We start from the raw sequence: 21,013 nt of genomic DNA, 5'->3' as shown, positions 1-21,013 counted from the left end.
ACATGGGGTAAGAGCTCTACGAGCCCAGTCAGGGCGATGGGCGGCCCGGAAACTCGCGGTCAGCCATATCACATGCGCACCTTAACCTGGAACAGCCAGCACAGCATCCAATAGAGACCCAAATATCCAACGGCAATATCTCAGACACTTCCGATTACCAGACAAGTTGCGGAAGAGAGCTTTCCAGAAGATGATGCGGCGTGCGAAGAGTGTAGTTGAAGCTGGGGGTGTTGATAGCGGAAGACGATAAGTGACGTATCGGCGCTAACCGATCAAAGATCCTCGTCTCCACCACACTCTGACCTCCCCGCTCATCCATGCTGCGCGCGCTCGGGGACCATGTCGAGCAAGGCCGCATTGAAAGCTGTCCGCACAGCTTTAGACGCAAAGGACTTTGGAGCTGCTGCTGCAAAGGCCAAGGAACTTGTGCAAGATGATCCCCAAAATTATCATGCGTGAGCCTCAATCACCCCTCCACCATGCCAAGGCAGAGAGCTAACTGTCGCCTCTTCTTCTAGTCACGTTTTTCTCGGACTGGCAAATGACAAATTGAACAAGAACGATGATTCGGAGAACGCCTATATTGCTGCTACCCGTATTAAGGATAGCGATCGTACAGCGTGGCAAGGGTTGATCAGCTTGTACGAGAAGCAAGGTGGTCAAAAGCTAGACGCCTATCACGAAGCCGTCCTTAGGCTTGGGAAGATATTTGCAGATAGGTAGGGGTGAATTCCTTCGCGAATAAAACGTTATGACTAAGCTGATTGCCTTGTGAAGTGATGAAAAGGAACGCTGCCAGAATGTTGTGGACAAATATGTAAAGCTTGCTAAGAAGAATGGCGATAAGTACTACAAGAAGGCATTGGAGATTCATCTCCCAGACTCTCCGCTGTACGATTTTCTTGAAGGACGTCTTCCCCACCCATCCCAAACCTACCAGCGCCTGATTGAGATCACCGAAGCGGAAGAGAAAGAATACATCAACAAGGAGATTGGGGAACGCAAGTTCCGTCTTGGGGCCACAAAACAGGGCACAACAGCTGAGGTCAAGCGGGAGGCATTCCGGAAAAGTGGATTGGAAGCCTTGTACAAAGGCATCATTGATTGGACGAATGACGATGTCGTCCGACGTCAGTATGAGGAGAAAGTCCTCGAGCGCGCCTATGAAGAGCTTGAAGTCTTAGCTGCCGGCAAGAAACCCGCCAAAAAGAAGGAAGTTTATCGCCTAGCCGAAGATATGGTGACCATAAAGCATCCGTTCGAGCTGGCATGGACGATTGTACTCGAATGGAAGGATGTTGAGAATTACTCGGAATGGGATGTCAATGTCTTGCGCGAGTTCATTGAGTTCTTCCCCGACTCCGGACTTTCTAAAATCCTCAAGGGGTTTCTGACCAGCGAGTTGAGTCCATTTCCTCCGGAAGAGCCGAGTGATGACGACCAAGAAAACAACGCTTCTACCAAGGACGCTGAAACAGCGACTGAGGCTATCGAGTTAGCTGCTCAAGACCGACTGATATTGATGGCTGAGGGCCTTGACAACGCTCGTTCATCGATCATTGCCCACCGGATTATGTCCGACCTCTACCTCTCGCTCGACGAGTACGAGAGCGTAGTAGAGGTTGCACGGAAAGGGTTGGAAAACGTGGAGGAGTTTGTTGGAAAGACCGCTGGCAAGGCACCCAACACTATTGATTCATTGAACCTCAGCCTTGCCAACGCATTGATTCATTACCAGTCCCCTCGGCATCACCCGGAAGCTAAGGCAATCTTCGACGCCATTCTCCAAAGAAAACCGAAGTCTACCATTTCTCTTCTCGGAGTTGGTCTGATTCTGAAAGTGGATGAGGACTATAAAGATGCTGTCACTTTCTTGGAGCGGGCTTTAGAACGTGATTCTTCTAATCTCAAAGTGCGAGGCGAGCTGTTTTGGTGCAAGGCCTTGAGCGGTGACTTGGATGCCGGGATTGAAGGTCTCCAGGATGCTCTCGCAACACTGGATGAATTGGATCCAAAAAACAGAATTTTCAAGTCCGAATTACTCTATCGCATCGGTTATTGTCAATGGGAATTAGATACTTCTTCCGCTGCCAGGAAGAATCGGAATGGCGCTTATGCAAACTTCCTCGCGTCGATCAAGGCCAATATGAACTATGCCCCGGCATATACCAGTCTGGGCTTCTACTACGCAGATTACAAGAAGGACAAGACCAGGGCACGCCGATGTTTCCACAAAGCATTTGAATTGTCCTCGTCGGAGGTGGAGGCAGCTGAACGTCTTGCAAGAGGATTTGCGGATCAACAAGAATGGGACCTCGTTGAAGCTATCTCGCAGCGAGTAGTCGAATCGGGTAAGGTCAAGCCTACCCCCGGTTCCAAGCGACGGGGTTACAGCTGGCCATATGCCGCACTTGGAACGGTCCAAATCAACAAGCAACAATACAGCAAGAGTATTGTCTCGTTTCAAGCAGCCCTGCGAATTACACCTGGTGATTATCACTCCTGGGTCGGTCTCGCAGAAAGTTACCATCATTCCGGCCGATATATTGCCGCCACCAAGGCCTTCGAACATGCAAAATACCTGGAGTCTAACCTATCGGAAGGAGAAAGAGACAATATCTGGTTTGCGCGATATATGCTAGCCAACGTGCGGCGAGAACTTGGAGAGTATGAAGATGCTATTACAAGCTACGAGGACATATTGAGCACCCGACCGAATGATATCGGTGTTACCATTGCGCTTCTTCAAACATTGTGCGAAAGCTCATGGAAGAGCCTGGCCTCAGGATTATTCAACACTGCCGCGGAGCTTGCATGCAAAGTCATTCAAGTATCTTCGGCACTTGTCGCTGTCCGGAGTGACATATTTAATCTCTGGAAGGCTGTTGGGGATTCATGTGCAAATCTCTCTTATATCAAGAAGAAAATTGACAAGATGTCAGCTTCAGATTGCAAGGCCTTGCTGCTCACTGAGCTAGACCCAATATCCATTGACCTTATGACCGACGTGGATGGCATAGGGTCGAGCTGGCTTAACTCAAGCGACAGTGATAATATGTCATCTGATTTCTGTGTATACATGGCAATTTTGGCGTACAAGCGTGCAATCCATGTTGCTGTGCATGATACACATGCTCAGGCAGTCGCTTGGTATAACCTGGGCTGGGCCGAATATCGCGCACACCGTAGCGTGCAAACCGGCTCGAGCCACACGGGGACGAAGCCCCGCAAATTCCTCAAAGCCTCGATGCGGTGCTTCAAGCGAGCTATTGAGCTGGAAGCTGGCAACTCCGAGTTCTGGAATGCGCTGGGCGTGGTGACCACGAGCATGAGCCCTAGGGTTGCGCAGCATGCCTTTGTGCGAAGCTTGCACCTCAACGATCGAAGTGCACAGGTCTGGACCAACCTTGGAGCGCTCTACCTCCTCCACAATGACATTCAGCTTGCCAATGACTCGTTCACGCGTGCCCAGTCTACGGATCCTGATTATCCCGCTGCTTGGGTTGGACAGGGCTTCCTTGCCCTTCTTTACGGGGATGCCAAGGAGGCACGAGGTCTATTTGAGCATGCATTCGATATATCTAACTCGTCTGATGTTCTTCCCAAACGTCAATACACTCTCACGCTGTTCGATCATCTCCTTTCTGACCCCTTAGCTTCCAACGAAGTGTCTCAGCTCATACAGCCTTTTTTCGCCCTTCACCAATTATGCTCACAAGATCCATCAGACCTGCCGTTTATGCACCTGTCTGCGTTACTGGCTGAGAGGATGGGCGAGGTTGCTGATGCTGAGTCCAGCCTGGAGGTTGTTTGCGCCGGCATGGAAACCGTATTCGAAGAGACAGAATCCCCTGTCTCTCTCTTGCGATATGCACAGGCCACCGCAGATATGGCTCGCGTTATTCTCGCGAACGGCCAATTCGAGGAAGCCGCCGAGAAGGCGGAGACTGCATTGACGCTCTCAGGGGAGGAAGATGCAGAGAAGTTTGATCCTGAGGCATGCGGTAAACTTCGCCTGTCAGCACACCTTACTGCAGGTCTGGCACACTATTATATGAAGTCAATGGACCAGGCCATTGATATGTTCCGTGACGCTCTTCAAGAAGCCGATAGCGCACCAGACGTGGTATGTCTCTTGGCTCAAGTTCTGTGGGCTAAAGGGGGCGAAGAGGAAAGGTCCGTGGCTCGCCAACAACTTTTTGACTGCGTGGAGAATCATCCAGAACACGTTGGAGCTGTCACTCTTCTGGGGGCCATTGCTCTCTTGGATGCTGATAAGGACGCCATTGAGGCCGTGGAATCCGATCTCCATACCATGATTACACGAGAAGACATCGACATCCACGATCGAGCTAAACTTATCAAGCTTCTGAGCGCCATCTCAACCATGGGTTTCACGGAAGACGCCAATCTTCCTGAAGAAATTCGGCAAAGGGGCGAGGCTACTGCAGCCGTGATGCTGGGGCCAGGTCAGCCACAGGGCTGGATGGAGCTGTCTGCTGTCTCAGATGACCAATACCCATCTGAGATGGCGGTTGATCGAGCGCTCCGCTGCGTGCCGCCCTATGGAAACCTTGACGCCTCGGATCTCAGCCAAGCTTATGCACAAACCGGCAAGCTAGGTGATGCATACCGGGCTATCATGGCTGCGCCATGGAGGAGTGAAGGCTGGAAGGAGTTGGAACACGGCGTATCTGGTCTAGTGGCTTAGGTAATAAGCATGTGAAATGTTAAAGCACCGAATGTAACATGCCTGGGGTGTGCGCAAGCAACAAGCTTGTCAGGAGTCAACATTGAAACATGAACCCATTGAAATATAAACTTACCTTCAAATATTTCCACTTTGGCCTTTCCACATGTTGTGTGAGATCTAGCTCCTCGCGTTTGTAATTGCTGAAGACTATTCTCCCTCCGCTGCAGCGATTTGTCTCAACAATTTGGCTTTTCTTCCTTCCCTCCAAGGCCGATCCAGTACTTCGATCTTTCCACCAAGCAGTGTAGCAGTGTCTGGGTTCAGCAGCACCATGCCACGCGCGACAGTAACATTTTGAAGCACAAACTTTGCGCCAATAGAAAGTTTTTCCACTGATATACCTTCTATACGCCGCATCTCAATAGCAACAGCTTTCGTCCCCGCTGCATCTTGAAGGATCAGCCGATGAGGACCGTATCCATTGCTCCCGGACGCATTGGGGGCGCCAACACCGTTGTTGCCTGTCTGGCCGTTCTCAGATGCCTCATTATCATCGCCGACCGATACAGTGCGCACGATCTCACGACCTCGGATGGCCTCCCCTCGTTCAACGCGCTCTATTCCTTCAACCTGGCTCCATAAACTCGCACCAATGTCTTCGAAATCAAGCACTTGGACCGATATGGGACCTTTGAGGCGTCTTTCTTGGACATTTGGATCGTAAACATCGATTGGAAATACTGATAGAGGGCTAGTCGAAAGTGATTCACGGAAATCCGAGGCCAGAATGCGGAACAAGGCGGTTTTCGAGAGTGCGGAAGCTGGGATATTGCGTTGCGAGGAGAGGAACGCATTGAGCCATGACAGAGAGACAGCGAGAGACTTGGTGTTTTGAATCTGCGAGGCTATTTCTTCAGCGCTGGCCATTTCGAGCTTCTATCCTCATCCACTTGCGAGGCCTTGCTGGAACTGGAACGCAGTGCGAAAGAGGTGGTTCAGGGCTCCGAGAAAGCAAGGACGCACGGACCACCGCTTAAAGCCGGTGATCTGGCTGAACCCGCGCGACTCGGCCTATCGACATCCATTGTAACAACAACCATGTCAACATTATCCTCCCCTCGCCCCTCCATTGCCTCCTCGAGAGCTCATTCTCCGACTCCAGCCTCCTCTCGCCCATCGCTCGATGCGCTAAATACTAATGTCGCCGGTGGGCTGAGCGCCTCCTCCACCCCGTCCACCACCCGAGCCATCTCCCCCATTCCCCGGCGCAACCGCTCTGCACTACGGGATTACTACAATCTCAAGCCACCGGGTGCGGAGACAAGTAGCTCTGGAGGAGCGTACAGATCCCGCAGCGTTCCGCGAAATACCGATGCGGGCGATATATCCAACCCCTCGACCCTGGCCTCAGGGACGGAACTAGACAATGCAGACTTCGAACCGCAGCGTTATGTCGACCACCTCCTATCCACTTCCTCGCTCTCTACGATTTTGAAAGCCGAGAACACCTTGGTGGGAGACATTCGGACCTTGGATGGAGAACGCAAGGCTCTTGTCTACGACAATTACTCCAAATTAATCCGTGCTGTGGAGACGATTGGCAAGATGCGAAAAAGTATGGATGAGCGAGGTGCTCCTTTGACTATGACCAAGACTCTGGGACCGGCAATTGCGTTTGTTGCTGAGACTGCAAGTAGTCTAATCAAAGAGGGCGAGGAACAGCGACGGCAGATGAAGGAAGAACGCGAGGCCGAGTCGGGATCGAATACCAAAGTCACAGAGAAGGAGACTGTGAGATGGGTGCTTGGTACGCCAGATCGCCTTCAAGCCCTTTTGGCGGAAGAGAAACAAGAAGAGGCTGAGAAGGACTGGAAAGAGATTCAGCAGCTGCTGGATGCTTGGGGCCAGGTGAAGGGCGTTGCTGAGATTCGGGAAACCTGCGAGAAAGTCATGGACAATGCAAACCAGGGTGATTGAGATGCCCGTCATTGCCATTCATTCGTCTTGGGCTTGAACTGGGCTTGCTACATGTCAACCCCTTCGCCCATTTCCAGAACGCGGGTTGCACTCCCCAAACAAATAATTTGCGAAAAACCATCAATCAAACCTCTCAATCCTCGAATCCTTTTTTCAGGGAGTCAGTGCACGCGAGGCGCTAGAAGGGCCTCAGATCAGCCTTGGGGGTATGACAAATTCGCCTTCTCGCATGTGTTCGTGGTCTTTGCAGGTTATGAACCACTTTGTATTTACAATCAGATACCCCAAATATGTTATCTATAATCCATACACTCAAAATTTTATCATGGTTATCATTCCTCATTTATTGTAGCATTCCGACCCGTGATAGGAGATCTCCAGCGCCTCCGGAAGCCAAAGCGTCCCCACTCTCATACCTTTCCGTTAAGGACATCTCGACTCGAAAACATACTCGCTTTCAAGCCGTAATCGTTATCGGATTTTATATCCAGATGCGTGTAGGCATCGCATTTGTAGTAAATGGGCCTTCCTTCTTCATTCACGAGTCCTTCCTGAACCAGCGCCCTGAGTACGCGCTTCACGTCTTCAGTATCTGAAAAGTCTTCCGTATAGACACAGATCAGCCGCGCTTGTCCAGCTCCATCGTCTGCAGCTACTTTGGCTACTTCTCCCAGGTCACCTCGGTCCAAGGCAATGACAACAGACCTCCACGTTTCGTCCACGAGGTCGACCGTTGGGAAAAGCATCCATTTGCCTGACGTCACGCCGGTTTCCCGCGCGGCAGCGAGGATGCTCTGCTCAAGGGCTCTACGCTTCGGGTTCAACTTGCGTGTCAGTGCAGCCGTTGTTTTGGCCCCTGATTTCTCATGTGCAGAGCGTAGGTTCGCACTCTCCTCTTCGTAATTGTGGAGCAGGTCGGTGCCTTTTCTTAAGAAGGCCGCAATATCCCCTTCGCTAAATTGAGATTGCGGTTTGGTCATCCAGATCCATGGGCCCACGACCGAAGTGGCTATCTTTGACGGGGGTAATCGGTTTAGAAATCCGTTGATGGATTCTTTTGGGCCGCGCTTGGATTTCGGGAGGATAGTAGACGGGGCCGCCTCGTCTTCCAGTTTCGAAACCCACTCTGGTTCCTGTTTAACCGTGAGAGAAGGAGTACGAAGCGTGTGCTGTACATGAGACAACGTTCTGGGATGAATTTCAGCCCAGAATGGCTCTGGGTCATAGGAGGCTGCTAGCTCTTCCAGGCGACCTCGTTCGTCATCATCACCTGTGTAGAAGTTAGATAGATGTTGGCATTCTTGTTCGATGGTTGGGCTTACCATAGAAGCTAGAATCATCTGAGAAAATCTGCTCTGGACTTATTGTGTTGGAAGGCATGCCTCATTCGGTTTTGTAGCTTTACTGAGTTGCTTCGTGGAACAAAAGAAAGCGCGGAGCGGATAAGTGCTACACGCTTATTTATCGGTGTGGGGAAGCTTCGTTGTCCCCGAGGCACCTGCCCTTTCGTTTGTCCCATGTTTCACTTTGACTGGTCTGGAAGAAATAGGAAATTTCATCGTTCATTTTGATCTTGTAAATACAATTGCCGATGTACAAGCCAACAACCTTAGACTTCTTGATCAAATGCGGATCTGGTTCCAAGAAACAGGATATTCGTACATTGGCTAGATCGAGGATAGGACAGACCCCTGTCGCCGTTTTCTGAACACCACGCTCAAAATCCTTCATATATGTATCCTCTATCAAAATAATCAAAGATAATCAAGTCACTCATGGGATTCGTCAAATATTAATGTAAACACTTCGGCGATACGGCCTCCATAGTTTAAAATTCCAACATTTCTATAAAATCTTGGGAACGTCAAAAGTTAATTATACAGTCAACTTTTCTCATGCCTCATGCACGTGGCTGCTTTCCACATCCCATTCTGTCGCAACTCGAATTTCGTTTCTCCCGCTATCATGGGAGTGATTTTCATGTATAGCTTCGAGGTTCTTGGTTAGTGATACAATATTCTCCTTTGAATCATATCGTTCATATATAGTATCATCCGGGATTGAAAGTGGATGTTTGAACTTCTTCTTCTGAGAGCTTTTCAGGCTGTGAAGACCGAAAGATCTTGATCTCGAGTAATCGTCTTCAGTTAAGGTTTGGTTTGTGAGCTTCTTGAATGCGCGCCGACCCGCGGGGAAGAGGAATGGTACATTCGAGACGAGAACTGCAAGGAAGGATTCCCGACATGACCATTCCCCGGCCTGCTCTGGTCCCTGCGCACCCGATGTGAGGATTAAGATGCATCGGAGAAGACCAGCAACAGTTGTGAGGAGACCTCCACCAAGTAGGATGGCTATCCCCAGCTTTTTCTTAAGACTTAATTTGCTTTTCCAGATCATCTGGTAAATGGAAATCAGTTGCTTGATATGTTACTAAGGATCAGGGTTCTAACAAACCGGAAGGGGAATTGACATTATATAGAAATCTGTAGAAAGATTTGTTGAAATGAGCGTATAAACCTGCAGCTTTGAGACTGCGGGCTGACAAAAGTCTTGAACCTTATTAGAAACAAATTCGAAAGTTATTCGGCGAATCGAAAACATACCGCCTGGATCTGGATTGATCTGCCAATGCTTTGAAACAGGATAACATCCAAAAAGAATAGTAAAGAATGTTGCGAGAAAGGTGATAACCACGAATACAAACCCAATATTCACTTTTAGGCCCATGTAGTTAACGCCATCCCTGACATTCGTTAGATTTGTAACCACCAGCTTCTGATTGATACTAACCCAAGGCGTTTATAGAAGAAGAGCCAGCATAGCTTTAACGTCCATAACAACACAGTATAATCGAGCCAGCCGAAAAGTTGTGTTTGAGATCCCTTGACTCTGAGATGATATTCATGACCAAGAGGATCTAATGAGGCGCGGTACTCTGGTGTCATGCTTCAAAAGCATTGTCAGTTTAGTCACTCACTGAAAATCTTTGAATCCACATACTGGTCATTTGCCATTCCAAACCACCAAGCGCTGACATAGTATGCAGTTGCTGACTCCGCTGTATAGAGAAGCTAAAAGTTGTCAATATTCATCAAAAGACGGAGTTGTGAATCGGATATAGAAGGAGCTTTACCGCTGCAACTACCATCAGGTAATCATCAGGCGCCAATTTGTGGATACCCAGTGTCTTTATTCGCCAGCCAACTCGGATGCCAACAATCACAAGGTCGATCGCCAAATATGTCCATAATTCCGCGATGAAATTGGTTGACATATTCAATGTAGATAATAAATCAATGTGTGCTCAGGTACAGGAGGGCCCAAGAGAACATTGATGCTCTTGTTCAACCTTCACACAGTGCGACAGCAGCGACGTTTTGGATTCCAAACTAGAAACTGAAGAAAAGGGGGCAATCAATATATTTGAAAGGTTGAACAAGCTCCTGCGGTTGGCTCCATGACGCTGGTACTTTTGTCTAAGGAGGTTTAAGGCCCCACAATTCAAACGAAGGATCTCCTAATTTATCAGGAAGAGCCTAGGCTAGAAAGGGAAAAAAAGTCGAGAGATCTGCTAACTAGCCCTGTCAAATTCGTATATTCTCCGTACTGGTGTCGAGGGGCCAAAAAAACAGGACGCGCTGTATAGGTGTGTTCCTTCAGTGATGCTTCTCCCATTACTGTACCGCTAATATAAAAGGAGAACGGACTTGTTTTCCAGGTGCTGTGGGGGCGGGGTGCCCAGCCACCCGCCGAGCCGAGCCGGAATTCTGCGTATCCGTAGGCAAACCCTCATTCGAACTGGAGTACAGAGGTCCAATTCAAAAGAAACGAACAGCGCACTAACCATCTATATTTTAAAATACTGTAAGAGTATCATTTCAAATGTTAACACTCCCCCCCCCCCCCCCCCCCTTCCCCAACCATCACCACCATCATCACTACGACTACGACTACGACTACGACTACTAGATGGCAAAGAAGTCATCACCTGCGAAGCGTGCAATAGTAGTTGCCCTGCGTGGCTACGCCCATCAATCAGGTGAACGGGTTTCTAAAACACGAGGCCTTTCTGTTAGCAGCGTTAACAAGATATATGCTCTTGTGATTGACCGAGAATTTGATCCAGTTCATACATTATTCGATGATAAATATGTTGAAGATAATTCTCGCTCGGGAAAGCCTAGCAAGTAATTGTTTTCAATACTCGATAACGTTCTATCGAAGGTGCGCAATGATCTTTATGGTTGTTAAAAAACATGCGCTGATTTGAAGCGGTAAAAATGGAATTGATTGGTATAGGTATTAGCGTGTGATTCTGTAACTAAAGTTTCTTCCTTTGTATAAGTATATACTATTTCAACGTCCAAAAACGGTGGGTCAAGAGGATGGGCCCCCGGCATATAAGAATGCTATCCATTAACGTGTTTTTGATATTGCAGGGGTGGGAGGAAGAACCACAGCAGCAGTTTCAGGCTTGGATAGAATGAATTCCTACACATATTGTAAAACATTATAGCGTTGGAAGGTGGCAACGAATGCAAAAAGGGTAGGGGGAAGGACTAGTAGTAGTAGTAGTAGTAGTAGTAGTAGTAGTAGTAGTAGTAGTAGTGGTGGTGGTGGTATTATTTGAAACGCTATGCATACAGTCTTTTAAAATATGGATGGTCAGTGCGCTGCTCGTTTCTTTTGAAATGGACCTCCGTCCTTCGTACGGTGTGCATCGGCGGCAGGATTGAGGCGACCTCACGGGAGGGAGTCCGTCAATCGCCAACGCACTAAAGCTAAGCGAATGGGCCCGGCCGTCTCAGCTTCTCCTCGTCCCGCTGTGGGCCCCAGTGGCAATCCAAATTCCCCAATTCGATTGGGAAAACATAGAGATTTTCAACGCTCCCTGTCAGAAATCGTAGATGGAACACAAATCATCTCATTGAGCATCGCATTCCATTTTGGATTGCATGCTTCTTAGCCTATACAGTTACCTACTCTACTGACACATATCATTGGACCACAGGTATTTACCGTATTGATACTAGGGGAAGGGGCCAGGAAATGGGCATTAGTGGTCTTTCATTGCGATCTTTTGACGAGGGATAAACATATATCATAATCAAAAATGGAATTTATGCAAGGCTGGGCTCCGATGGACAACGTACACAGTATATGTTAGCTGAAAGAATAGCTGGCTTTTGTACACCCTGAGCAAAAGGAAAATTACTTCACCAAGACGAGGACACCCCTCAATACCCCAAGAATTCACTAACTACCTAGCGGACTAGCTCGAATCCTGCGACTGCTTCTCCACAGGAAGATCAACTGTCAAGTGGAGGGGTAGCGTTACTTCCCCTCAAGTCTTTCCTAAACTTCGGAGCTCACTCACTCTCTCCCGTATTTCCCAATTTTATTGAATCTCAAGTTTCTATGTCTTGTTGATTTTTCCTGCCTCGTCGACTCACATTGAAAATGGCTACCACGCTCGATACCACGGTCAGTAGATAGATAGATATCCACTTGTTGGGTCTCAAAACTAAGCTAGCTTTTATGTTAGACTTACCCTGGGAATATTATTAACAATAAGTTCGTCTCAACCGCCAAAACCAGACATTCTCTCAACCCTTCCAATGCGCTTCCACTCTACGAAGTTCCTGTCGCAACACAGGAAGATGTTGATGCCGCAGTTGATGCCGCTAAAACAGCATTCAAGACATGGTCGAAGACATCCTTTGAAGAGAGAGCAAAGCTTCTCTTAAAGTATGCTGATCTTGTAGAAGCCAATCGGGTCGAGCTTGAAAAGCTTTTAGTCAAGGAACAAGGCAAACCTCTTGGTCTAGCAAAGACCGAGTTCGACATGGCTCTAACATGGCTACGAACCTTCGCGACAATGGAAGTCAAGGATGAGGTGCTGGATGAAAATGATGAGCGGACAATCATTCAAACATTTCCTCCAATCGGTGTCTCTTGTGGTATTGTTCCTTGGAATTGGCCGGTTTTACTTGGCTTGGGCAAAGTAGGCCCTGCCCTTATGACAGGCAACACTTTTATCATGAAGCCTTCACCATATACTCCGTACACAGACCTGAAATTGGGTGAACTCGGCATGGCAGTTTTTCCGCCAGGTGTTTTTCAGGTGCTCAGTGGCGGCGATGATTTGGGCCCCATGCTTACGGAGCACCCAGGAATTGATAAAATCAGCTTTACTGGGTCCATTGCGACCGGAAAAAGGGTCATGGCAAGTTGCGCGAAGACCCTGAAGCGCGTTACCCTCGAACTTGGTGGAAATGATCCTGCTATTGTTTGTGAGGATGTCGACATTGATAAGATTTTGCCGAAAATTGCCACGCTTGCGTTCCTGAACTCTGGTCAGATTTGCATGCTTGTTAAGCGGCTTTTTATCCACGAAAAGATATATGATCAGTTCCGGGATGCAATGGTCCAATTTGTTAAGACAACAGCCAAGACAGGTGATGGTTTCGAACCTGATGTCCTGGTCGGGCCCCTTCAGAATAACATGCAGTAAGCTCTGCCCCTTTGGAACTACCCTCCAGCAATATAGTGCTCTAACACCAGAATAGGTATGAAAAGGTTAAGGACATGTATTCAGAGATTAGCAAATGTTCCTGGAAGACTGCTTTGGAGGGAGGTGTAATCGAAACCTCGAAAGGATACTTTATTACCCCAGCGCTCATCGACAACCCCCCGACGATTCTCGTATCGTCACAGAGGAGCCTTTTGGCCCAATTATCCCGTTGCTGAAATGGACTGACGAAGATGAAGTTCTGAAGCGGGCTAACAGCGGCGAGCATGGCCTGGGGGCTTCAGTTTGGACCAAAGACCTTGCTCGAGGCGAGCGATTGGCGAGAGAGTTGTCAGCTGGAAGCGTTTGGGTCAATTCCCACTTTGATGTCGCGCCAAATGTTCCTTTTGGCGGTCATAAGTTCTCAGGACTTGGAAGCGAATGGGGTATGACTGGGATGAAAGCCTATTGCAATTCGCGCTCTTTATGGATTTGGAAGAAGATCTATGATTAGTTTATGTACCGGGTTCATCGCCTTACAGAGCTCTGGCGTTTGATATTCATATATCCCGACTATTGATTTTCCATCTCGAATGAATATTTGTGGCTAGTGTTCTCTTAATCGGGTTTGAGAGTACCCGTATACCCTACTGTACTACTGATTGACCAGTGTATAGCTTAAGTATAGCTGAGAGGACGGAAAGCCCTGTTCTCTAAACCAATCAAAGCACGCAGTCCTATCTACTGTAGTGGGGAAACAACCTACGCTGGTGTTTTCTCCCATACACAGTCGTTACCAATATAGCCTCGGATCTCTGATAGAGAGAAATACAACTTCTACATACTTATCCCCAAAAGCCAGCATCTATATCCTCTTCGGAAGGCCGCCCTCCTAGCGCGTTGTGTTGTGGTTTAGTGGTTTGTTCGCCGATCCTTCTCATCCTGTCTGCTTGCCAGACTTGCCTCTGGTTTCCTCTCATGCTTCTCTTGTGGACATATAGGTATCTGATCATGTATCTCCCCAGGCCCTATCTTTGATCCGTGGGGTTTGCCTTCCCCTTTCCCAACAAACCGGTCCAGATTTTCCTCATCTATGCACTTATGTTTATATCAATTTAAACAGCAACGAACACGCACTTTATTCGGGCCGGACTTGAATATTTATGGGGATCATTTGTCTCGTTCGTTGGGTTTGGGTGCCATGTTCACTCAACTATCGGTATCGATGTTGCTAGTAAAGTTCTTTTTCTGCTATGAGAGCTAATTTTTCTGATTGGGTAAAGCTCTGTCAGAATGGGTCAGGCTTCTCACAATCCCAAGACAAATCCGCTCTACCGACATATGGAAAGAGAAAGTGCTGGTGATCCGGCCCAAGAGTCATCATGTGATGGTCACCAGCCCAGTTACACGTGCAACAGAGATGATTGACTTTCTAACTTTGATAAATACGAGTTTTGCAGTGGAGGTCATATGGAAGCCTGCATCTCCTTCGAGATTGGACTTGCCCCTTTCCGTTGATCAAAGATGTGATTTTGTATTCTATCTCCGGAATCGGGCCTCTGACGTCTGCCTACTTCAGCGTTGCATGGGAGGCAATGAGGAATTCAGATGGGGGCATTGGCAGGAGATTTGGGATCCTATATAAGCGTAATTGCACTTGGTGAACTCGGTATGAAGAAAGACGTGGCTCCACACTGGCAAAAAAATGGATTCGCTCTCCGATTTCAGCTTCCGACCCAGGGGGCGAGACAAGACCTCGACGGAAGAGAGCGGTCCTTCTATTGACTTAGACTCTGCTGAGCCTTCTCCCATGCTGTTGGAGGGGTTTGAATCATGATTGAAACAAAAATGGATAGAGAGTCTCCCAACACCGACGCCGATGGTGAAGTCACCAGCCCGGGACTTAGGAGGACTGTAACCAATAATAGGATTGGTTTTTCAAGGTATTGTTACCCTTTAAGCTGACCCAGCTTAAAGGGTAACAGGTATTCAAATTGATTGCTAGTCTAGATAGTTTTTAAAGTGAACGATCCCTGAGATCGAGTACCAAGTGGAAAGCTGCGCACAAATTAAAAATTAAAATTTGCACCTAAATAATACAATCTAAAGCTTTCTCTTTATCAAGTTCCTTAAGTGATATATATAATACAAGCAGCGAGGGATCGCACGTTGCTCGGTCCTATCTGATTTTCCTGAAGTCTTTCGAAGAATTTAATACGCTATGTAGCTTACGAATAATAACTTAATCTCTCTGATGCGATATACTATAATACGTATGTATGGTAGTGGCCGTTCTTATCTATTTCTATCACCGAAGTCGATCTTTCTCTCAGTTCCTGATTCACCTTTTTCGCCAGATTTGAAATCTTACAAATTCACTGGATTCCTGGCCATTCCTGCTCTAAAAATTTCTCTATGTCAGATTTCAAAACCTCAGGCTCCTCAAGTGCCGCAAAATGGCCGCCCTGATAATGAAATGAGCATCTTCGGAATGAACTGTATCGGAGTGCCATGGCATACCTTCTGGTGGCGCTCGTAGAATACGAGGTTGCCGGTTGTTTCAATCCAAGATCGAGGGAGCGGGGCCAGTTCTTTTGGGAAGAATGAGAATCCAAATGGCTTTTTGATGTACCAGCGGGGGTCGTTGGCCGCAGGGACCGACGGGGATGGGAAATTCTGTGTTTGTCAGTCAACTATACTCTTATTATGCGAATTCGCTGAAGTAGTTGACATGTACCTGGCGATAGGTGTAGATTGAGCGAGGGAAAGTATCGGTCAGCCAGTACAGACTGACCGATTCAAAAATTTGTTCTGGCGATAAAGGGTCGTCTACCCATTCCAGGAATTTCTCCCCGATCCTGCATCAATTAGCGAAGCACTTTATAGAAAGTTGATCTGCCATGTGAAATCCCACAATCTGCCGACTCACCATGCCAACAATGAAACAGGGTTTGTTGAGAGAACATGGCCGATTGTACTTGGCCGAGTACCATGTTCGATTGCATATCCAGAGCCAGTCATCTTGAACTCGTCCATCCGCTTGATCCCATTGTTTTCAAAGGCGGTTAAGTTATCGTCTGATGTACCCTCAGGGCGCACCATGAAGCACACATTAAGATGCACGGCTAAAATTGAGTCAGACACGGCTCTCTGATGAGATCAAAAGAGAAGAACCTTGGATATACCTTTACAACTTTCATGGTCCACGGCTAAAGTGCGGGCCACGCGGGCCCCAATGTCACCGCCCTGCGCAACATAACCACTCTCAAATCCCAAGTCCTTCATCAGCTGATCCAAAACACGAGCTATGTCGGACGTGCCAAAATTCCGATCCAGAGGCGGACCAGAAGAGAAGGTAAAGCCCGGAAGGGACGGCACAATCAAATGATATGGGAGTGTACTTGGAGTATACTCTTTCTGAAATAGATCGAGCATGGGTAAGAACTCCACAAAACTTCCTGTATGATCCAGTCAGCTTTGTTGGTCCTATGCAGTGAAAGAAATAAAATAATGTCTATTCATCCTACCAGGCCATCCATGAATCAACACAATGGGAACTGCATCCTTCTTCTCAGAGAAGAGAGCCACGAAATGAATGGCGATCCCTTCTATGTCTACTTTCCATTGAGGGAACTGGTTGAAACGATCCTCGGAGGTCTTCCTGTGTGCATCGATAGCATTCAGCCACAGGATTTCCCATTCACGTCATTCGAGTCTCTTTACCAATGATACGATCGCAGCCATTGTTCCTTCATAGTAACAAGCCAAGCGGACGTCACCCCGTACCGCGCATCTATCTGGGAGTTCTCGTAGGTTGGTGGTGCAACTTTTGACAATTTTATCAGGGTCTCCATCTCGGCGAGTTGCTGCTTCGGGATGGAGATGGTGAAGGGGGTCGGGGTGACCCGGGCCGTGGAGGGCAGGGTGCTAAATGGACGAGACATAGTAATATATGAGTAGGCTAGAAAATATAGTAGAGATCTTGAAGTTAAGGGCGGTTTATTTGTTGATGCCTACGATTAACCACTGGTTCCCGGACCAGTACTTCCCGAGCCGCGAGAGGGGCTGCCGGTCATGTGCATAGTGCGGGGTGTCCAGTGATTTTCGACAGACAATTTGAAGCTCGGAGCTGAGCATCCATCGGGCAGGGCTGGGTCAGAGATTTTCATGTCATTTTATGGGAGACTGTAGGAGAGTCCGACATGGATAATCTGCTTGGAGGGGCCACTTCAATCAAATATGTAGTCCCTTGGAATTTCCTCCAAAGTCTGGGCTCACACGTCCGAACGACATTGCCAGGTCAAGATTTATGATAGTGTAGGAGAGAACCTATGGTATCGTATACAGGCTGCACCAAATCGTGAGAATGTATGGATTGCGTTCCATTGATCTATTACGCGGATTCTCACCGCCCCGCCGCGGTTCTCTGTGCATACTAGGATTTTTCGGAACCCACCCGGCGTCCCTATTCGAATAACGACGGGAGCTGTTCGCCGTATAAAACCAAGACACTGCATCAATTGGCGAGAATATACCCATCTTCACTTGTCCTGGCTATCGACTGTTGCATTTTGTTGTTTGTGGCCTTTTAGGATCCGCCCTATTTTTGCAGATCGATATATAGTAGTTTGGTTGCATGCGCTCATATACGGAACCCCTCCAACTCTCGAGCCGCCAATTCAAGCTACATATACATGTATGGACGTGAGCGCTGGAAATCAATTTCCAAATTGCACATCCAAGATGACCGCAATTCAATATCCGAAATCGACAACGACGATCTTTTTGGACCAACCACCTAGCTGCCTTGAATTCTGCCCCGAAATCCCAGATCATTTCGTGGTGGGCACTTATCTTCTCTCTGAGACCAAGAACGAGGATGGAGATATTCAACAGGCCAAGACAGGCGGTGTGCAACTGTGGAAACTCGACATAACCACAAAAGTGCTGTAAGGCAAACTGACGCGATGATATAGAGACGGCCGATTATTAACATCCATCCTCTAGATCATTAGTACAAAGAGTGTCCCTGCCGTATGCAGTTTTCGACTTGCACTTCCACCCAAGGGATAGGAACAAGTTTGCCATCGTGACCAGTACCGGGTGCGTTTCTCTATTCAATGTCTCGACCTCCCCACCCACCATCCACCAGGTTTGGACAAAGCAAGTCCACGAGGACACTTCCATCCCCGCGCTCTTCCTCGCTTGGACTCCGGAGAGTTGGTGTTCTGGATCAAAGGCAGATGGATTTGCAGTCACTTTCTCGGATAGCCGAACAGTTGTATTCGGGAGCGAAGATGCCCTTACCGACGCAACTGCGTTGGTTGAGTGGGGATCTTTTGAGGCGAAGCAGATGATTGAAGTCTGGTTCGTGGCACTGGCTGCCATACCTGTGTCCTCTCAGGGAATAGAAGAGAAGAAAGACATAGTACCATTCATGTTCACCGGCAATGATTTTGGGTCTCTTCATACTCGCCGGTTTGAGTCACATCTGAGCAAGGAGCAGAACTACGATGAGCCGCTCGCACCACTCCTGCTGGACCACGATGACCGAGCTCGTCACCATACAGCCGGCGTTACCTCAATCTTGCCGCTCCCAGTCCCACTGCTGGACGATGCTCCTGTGCTATTGACGGGCAGCTATGATGAAGGCCTACGTGTGTATCATGCCACGCGGCGAGGGGATGTTCTTGCTGAACAGAGCCTTGGTGGTGGTGTCTGGCGATTACAGCTGCTCAATACCGTGCAGGTCGAATCAGAGCACCATTTCCTGATACTAGCCAGTTGCATGCACGCTGGAACAAGGGTGGTTCGGGTCATTCAAAAGGGCCAGGCGCAAGATTCAGATTGGAGCATTGAAGTGTTGGCTGAATTCACGGAACATGAGAGCATGAATTACGCGAGCGATGTATGCAAGGGCGAGGCTCAAGCATCTTCAGAGCTCGTCTGTGTGTCAAGTAGCTTTTACGATCGCCGTGTGTGCGTGTGGAGCGCCAACATATAGAAAAGAGTTCACGGTCTTCAGGTTCACTCGACTACTCCGAGACTTTGATAACGCGGCAGGTGGTTGCAGCTTACAAACCCCAATCTACTATTACAGTCCCATAGAAGATTGGAACCAAAGTGCCTAGTCGTGATTTTGTCATGAGCACGCTAGATCAAGTAACAATGCAACACCAACAGGTATACAAGTACATCTGCACCTGGAGACCAGGCCAGAACCGAAGGCAAATCATAGAAAATAGAAAACCATTCATATCCAGTGGTTGAAATGCACCCATCTGAATGAACTGCATTAAACAATCGTCTCAAGCTCCCGAGCATAGCCTAGTGTGTTTTCGATCACCGTGCCGCTAGCCACCAGAATATCCTTCTCCGACCTCGTAGCCGCCTCGGGTTCCACGGGGAAGTGTATCCGTCCATCACGCAGAATCCAGCCACGCTGCTGAGCAAACTCAATAACGGCACCCTCGGATTCCAGGAAGAGGAGATTCTTGGCGTTCGAAATAGGAAGGGAGGGATACGCCTTCTCGGAGCAGTCTGCGATCTCGCTGCGAATGGTACCAACCAGAACCTGCGATAGAATTAATAAATGTTAGTCAGGAGCCTCCTGAAGACAGACTCAGAACAGGTTTGCACATCACTCACGTTGGAAAATAACCCAAAGTCCTCGGACGGCACACGCTCCGACTTCGTCTCCCGCCACACCTTATCATAGCTTCCCTCCATCAAGTTCCGCTCCAGTTCGACAGGGTATTTGATGTAAGGATCATCTTCAATGCGACTGCCCTTCAAGCTGGCCTCTTCGACCAACCCCTCCAGCACGGTGTGGAAGTTAGCGCTGTCACCCATGCTCAACAGAAGCAGCAGGTACAGGCCTATAATCTTGCTGCGTTGACTAGTACTAAAATCCACACCCTGAGAGCCATCGCCTTGTACACCGGCATGTCGCTCGAGATCATAGAATGGCTGGAGTTGTTGGTAGTAACGTGTGAAGGTCTGGGCGTCGGTTTGTCGGATTGAGGCGAGCGCTCCCAACTCGAGCACCTGTCGAGCAAGGGCGATGAGCTCAGGTTGTGTTGAAGGGGTCGGAATCAGGGCATTCTGCAGGAGAAGGGCGCGCTTGGCTCGGCTGAGAAGATTGTTGGCGACATCCAGCTGCTTGCGTTCTAGAGCATTCTGGAGCTCTGGGACGATGGACTTGAGGTCCGACATGACGTGTGGCGTGGATGGAGGAGCTCAGATTAAAAGAATATATGGAGATTCCCAGCAATTAGCTGATATCGATGTCAAAATAGCACAGAGTATTGAAGGCGGCTTAGGCTTTGAATGTTGACTGTTGGAGGTTCGCTCATGACGGAGCTCCTTCGGTGGGCGGTCAGCCGCATAGCACGTGATATTCAGAATGGCGGTGAGATTTCTGCCGGGACCTTGACTGGTTGGCTTCCACGAATCAGAGGATTTGCTGGAGAGTACTATTAGTGCCTTACACCGCCCCCCCCAACCCTTCCGGGTTGTGGGTGCGCCACGTATGAACCGTCACCCACACATAAACCGTCACTTTTTAATATTTCCACTAATTATCAACGCATCCTAGTAGTATCTATATAGAAACCCTGCCCGTTCTGACGTGCTTCCTCTGCTCTATCTAACGATGCCTGGCTCTCCTGTGTAGGTTCTGGTGGTGGTGATGTTCCATATGTTTTCTTCCACTGCTTCCTCACCCGCTTCCGCTCTGTATCCGCTTCCTTCTCCTTTCTTTTAGCAATAGAACGATTTGCATCTCTAATAGAGAGAACCCCTGTTTTGCTAAGCGGAGTTTTAACCTGGCG

At 48.5% G+C, this 21,013-nt stretch overlaps 9 protein-coding genes across 9 annotated transcripts; 4 read left to right on the top strand and 5 right to left on the bottom strand.

Moving 5' to 3' along the window:
- Positions 1 to 339: 339 nt before the first annotated feature.
- Positions 340 to 4,711, top strand: N7462_001931 (SKI complex subunit tetratricopeptide repeat protein SKI3; the record flags this gene model as incomplete). Its single annotated transcript, XM_057073657.1, has 3 exons — positions 340 to 455; positions 519 to 719; positions 778 to 4,711. 3 exons carry the CDS (start codon positions 340 to 342, stop codon positions 4,709 to 4,711), a joined length of 4,251 nt encoding a protein of 1,416 aa, XP_056937298.1.
- Positions 4,712 to 4,900: 189 nt separating this feature from the next.
- Positions 4,901 to 5,620, bottom strand: N7462_001930 (OB fold domain-containing protein; the record flags this gene model as incomplete). The annotated part of the gene is made up of 1 exon (XM_057073656.1): positions 4,901 to 5,620. The coding sequence occupies one exon, from the start codon at positions 5,618 to 5,620 to the stop codon at positions 4,901 to 4,903; it is 720 nt and encodes a 239-aa protein (XP_056937297.1).
- A 171-nt stretch (positions 5,621 to 5,791) lies between these two features.
- On the top strand, positions 5,792 to 6,670 carry N7462_001929 (COG1/VPS51 family protein; the record flags this gene model as incomplete). Its single annotated transcript, XM_057073655.1, has 1 exon — positions 5,792 to 6,670. The coding sequence occupies one exon, from the start codon at positions 5,792 to 5,794 to the stop codon at positions 6,668 to 6,670; it is 879 nt and encodes a 292-aa protein (XP_056937296.1).
- A 410-nt stretch (positions 6,671 to 7,080) lies between these two features.
- Positions 7,081 to 8,050, bottom strand: N7462_001928 (DUF1917 domain-containing protein; the record flags this gene model as incomplete). Its single annotated transcript, XM_057073654.1, has 2 exons — positions 7,081 to 7,940; positions 7,993 to 8,050. The coding sequence occupies 2 exons, from the start codon at positions 8,048 to 8,050 to the stop codon at positions 7,081 to 7,083; spliced, it is 918 nt and encodes a 305-aa protein (XP_056937295.1).
- Positions 8,051 to 8,563: 513 nt separating this feature from the next.
- N7462_001927 (uncharacterized protein) lies at positions 8,564 to 9,944 on the bottom strand (the record flags this gene model as incomplete). The annotated part of the gene is made up of 6 exons (XM_057073653.1): positions 8,564 to 9,067; positions 9,125 to 9,219; positions 9,274 to 9,413; positions 9,461 to 9,616; positions 9,671 to 9,741; positions 9,804 to 9,944. 6 exons carry the CDS (start codon positions 9,942 to 9,944, stop codon positions 8,564 to 8,566), a joined length of 1,107 nt encoding a protein of 368 aa, XP_056937294.1.
- A 2,186-nt stretch (positions 9,945 to 12,130) lies between these two features.
- N7462_001926 (aldehyde dehydrogenase family protein) lies at positions 12,131 to 13,695 on the top strand (the record flags this gene model as incomplete). The annotated part of the gene is made up of 3 exons (XM_057073652.1): positions 12,131 to 12,154; positions 12,216 to 13,180; positions 13,347 to 13,695. The coding sequence occupies 3 exons, from the start codon at positions 12,131 to 12,133 to the stop codon at positions 13,693 to 13,695; spliced, it is 1,338 nt and encodes a 445-aa protein (XP_056937293.1).
- Positions 13,696 to 15,556: 1,861 nt separating this feature from the next.
- N7462_001925 (epoxide hydrolase family protein) lies at positions 15,557 to 17,125 on the bottom strand (the record flags this gene model as incomplete). Its single annotated transcript, XM_057073651.1, has 7 exons — positions 15,557 to 15,646; positions 15,702 to 15,857; positions 15,919 to 16,039; positions 16,111 to 16,306; positions 16,367 to 16,639; positions 16,709 to 16,842; positions 16,905 to 17,125. The coding sequence occupies 7 exons, from the start codon at positions 17,123 to 17,125 to the stop codon at positions 15,557 to 15,559; spliced, it is 1,191 nt and encodes a 396-aa protein (XP_056937292.1).
- A 799-nt stretch (positions 17,126 to 17,924) lies between these two features.
- On the top strand, positions 17,925 to 19,185 carry N7462_001924 (uncharacterized protein; the record flags this gene model as incomplete). Its single annotated transcript, XM_057073650.1, has 2 exons — positions 17,925 to 18,130; positions 18,189 to 19,185. 2 exons carry the CDS (start codon positions 17,925 to 17,927, stop codon positions 19,183 to 19,185), a joined length of 1,203 nt encoding a protein of 400 aa, XP_056937291.1.
- A 291-nt stretch (positions 19,186 to 19,476) lies between these two features.
- Positions 19,477 to 20,396, bottom strand: rpnL (proteasome regulatory particle lid subunit rpnL; the record flags this gene model as incomplete). The annotated part of the gene is made up of 2 exons (XM_057073649.1): positions 19,477 to 19,755; positions 19,830 to 20,396. 2 exons carry the CDS (start codon positions 20,394 to 20,396, stop codon positions 19,477 to 19,479), a joined length of 846 nt encoding a protein of 281 aa, XP_056937290.1.
- Between the last annotated feature and the right edge of the window lie 617 nt (positions 20,397 to 21,013).

Source organism: Penicillium macrosclerotiorum (assembly GCF_028827735.1).
Source record: "Penicillium macrosclerotiorum strain IBT 26536 chromosome Unknown utg000002l_segment0_segment0, whole genome shotgun sequence".
NCBI classification, from domain to species: Eukaryota; Fungi; Ascomycota; class Eurotiomycetes; order Eurotiales; family Aspergillaceae; genus Penicillium; species Penicillium macrosclerotiorum.
The sequence above is the reverse complement of the archived record's forward strand: the minus strand, read 5'-3'. Positions and strand labels throughout refer to the sequence as shown.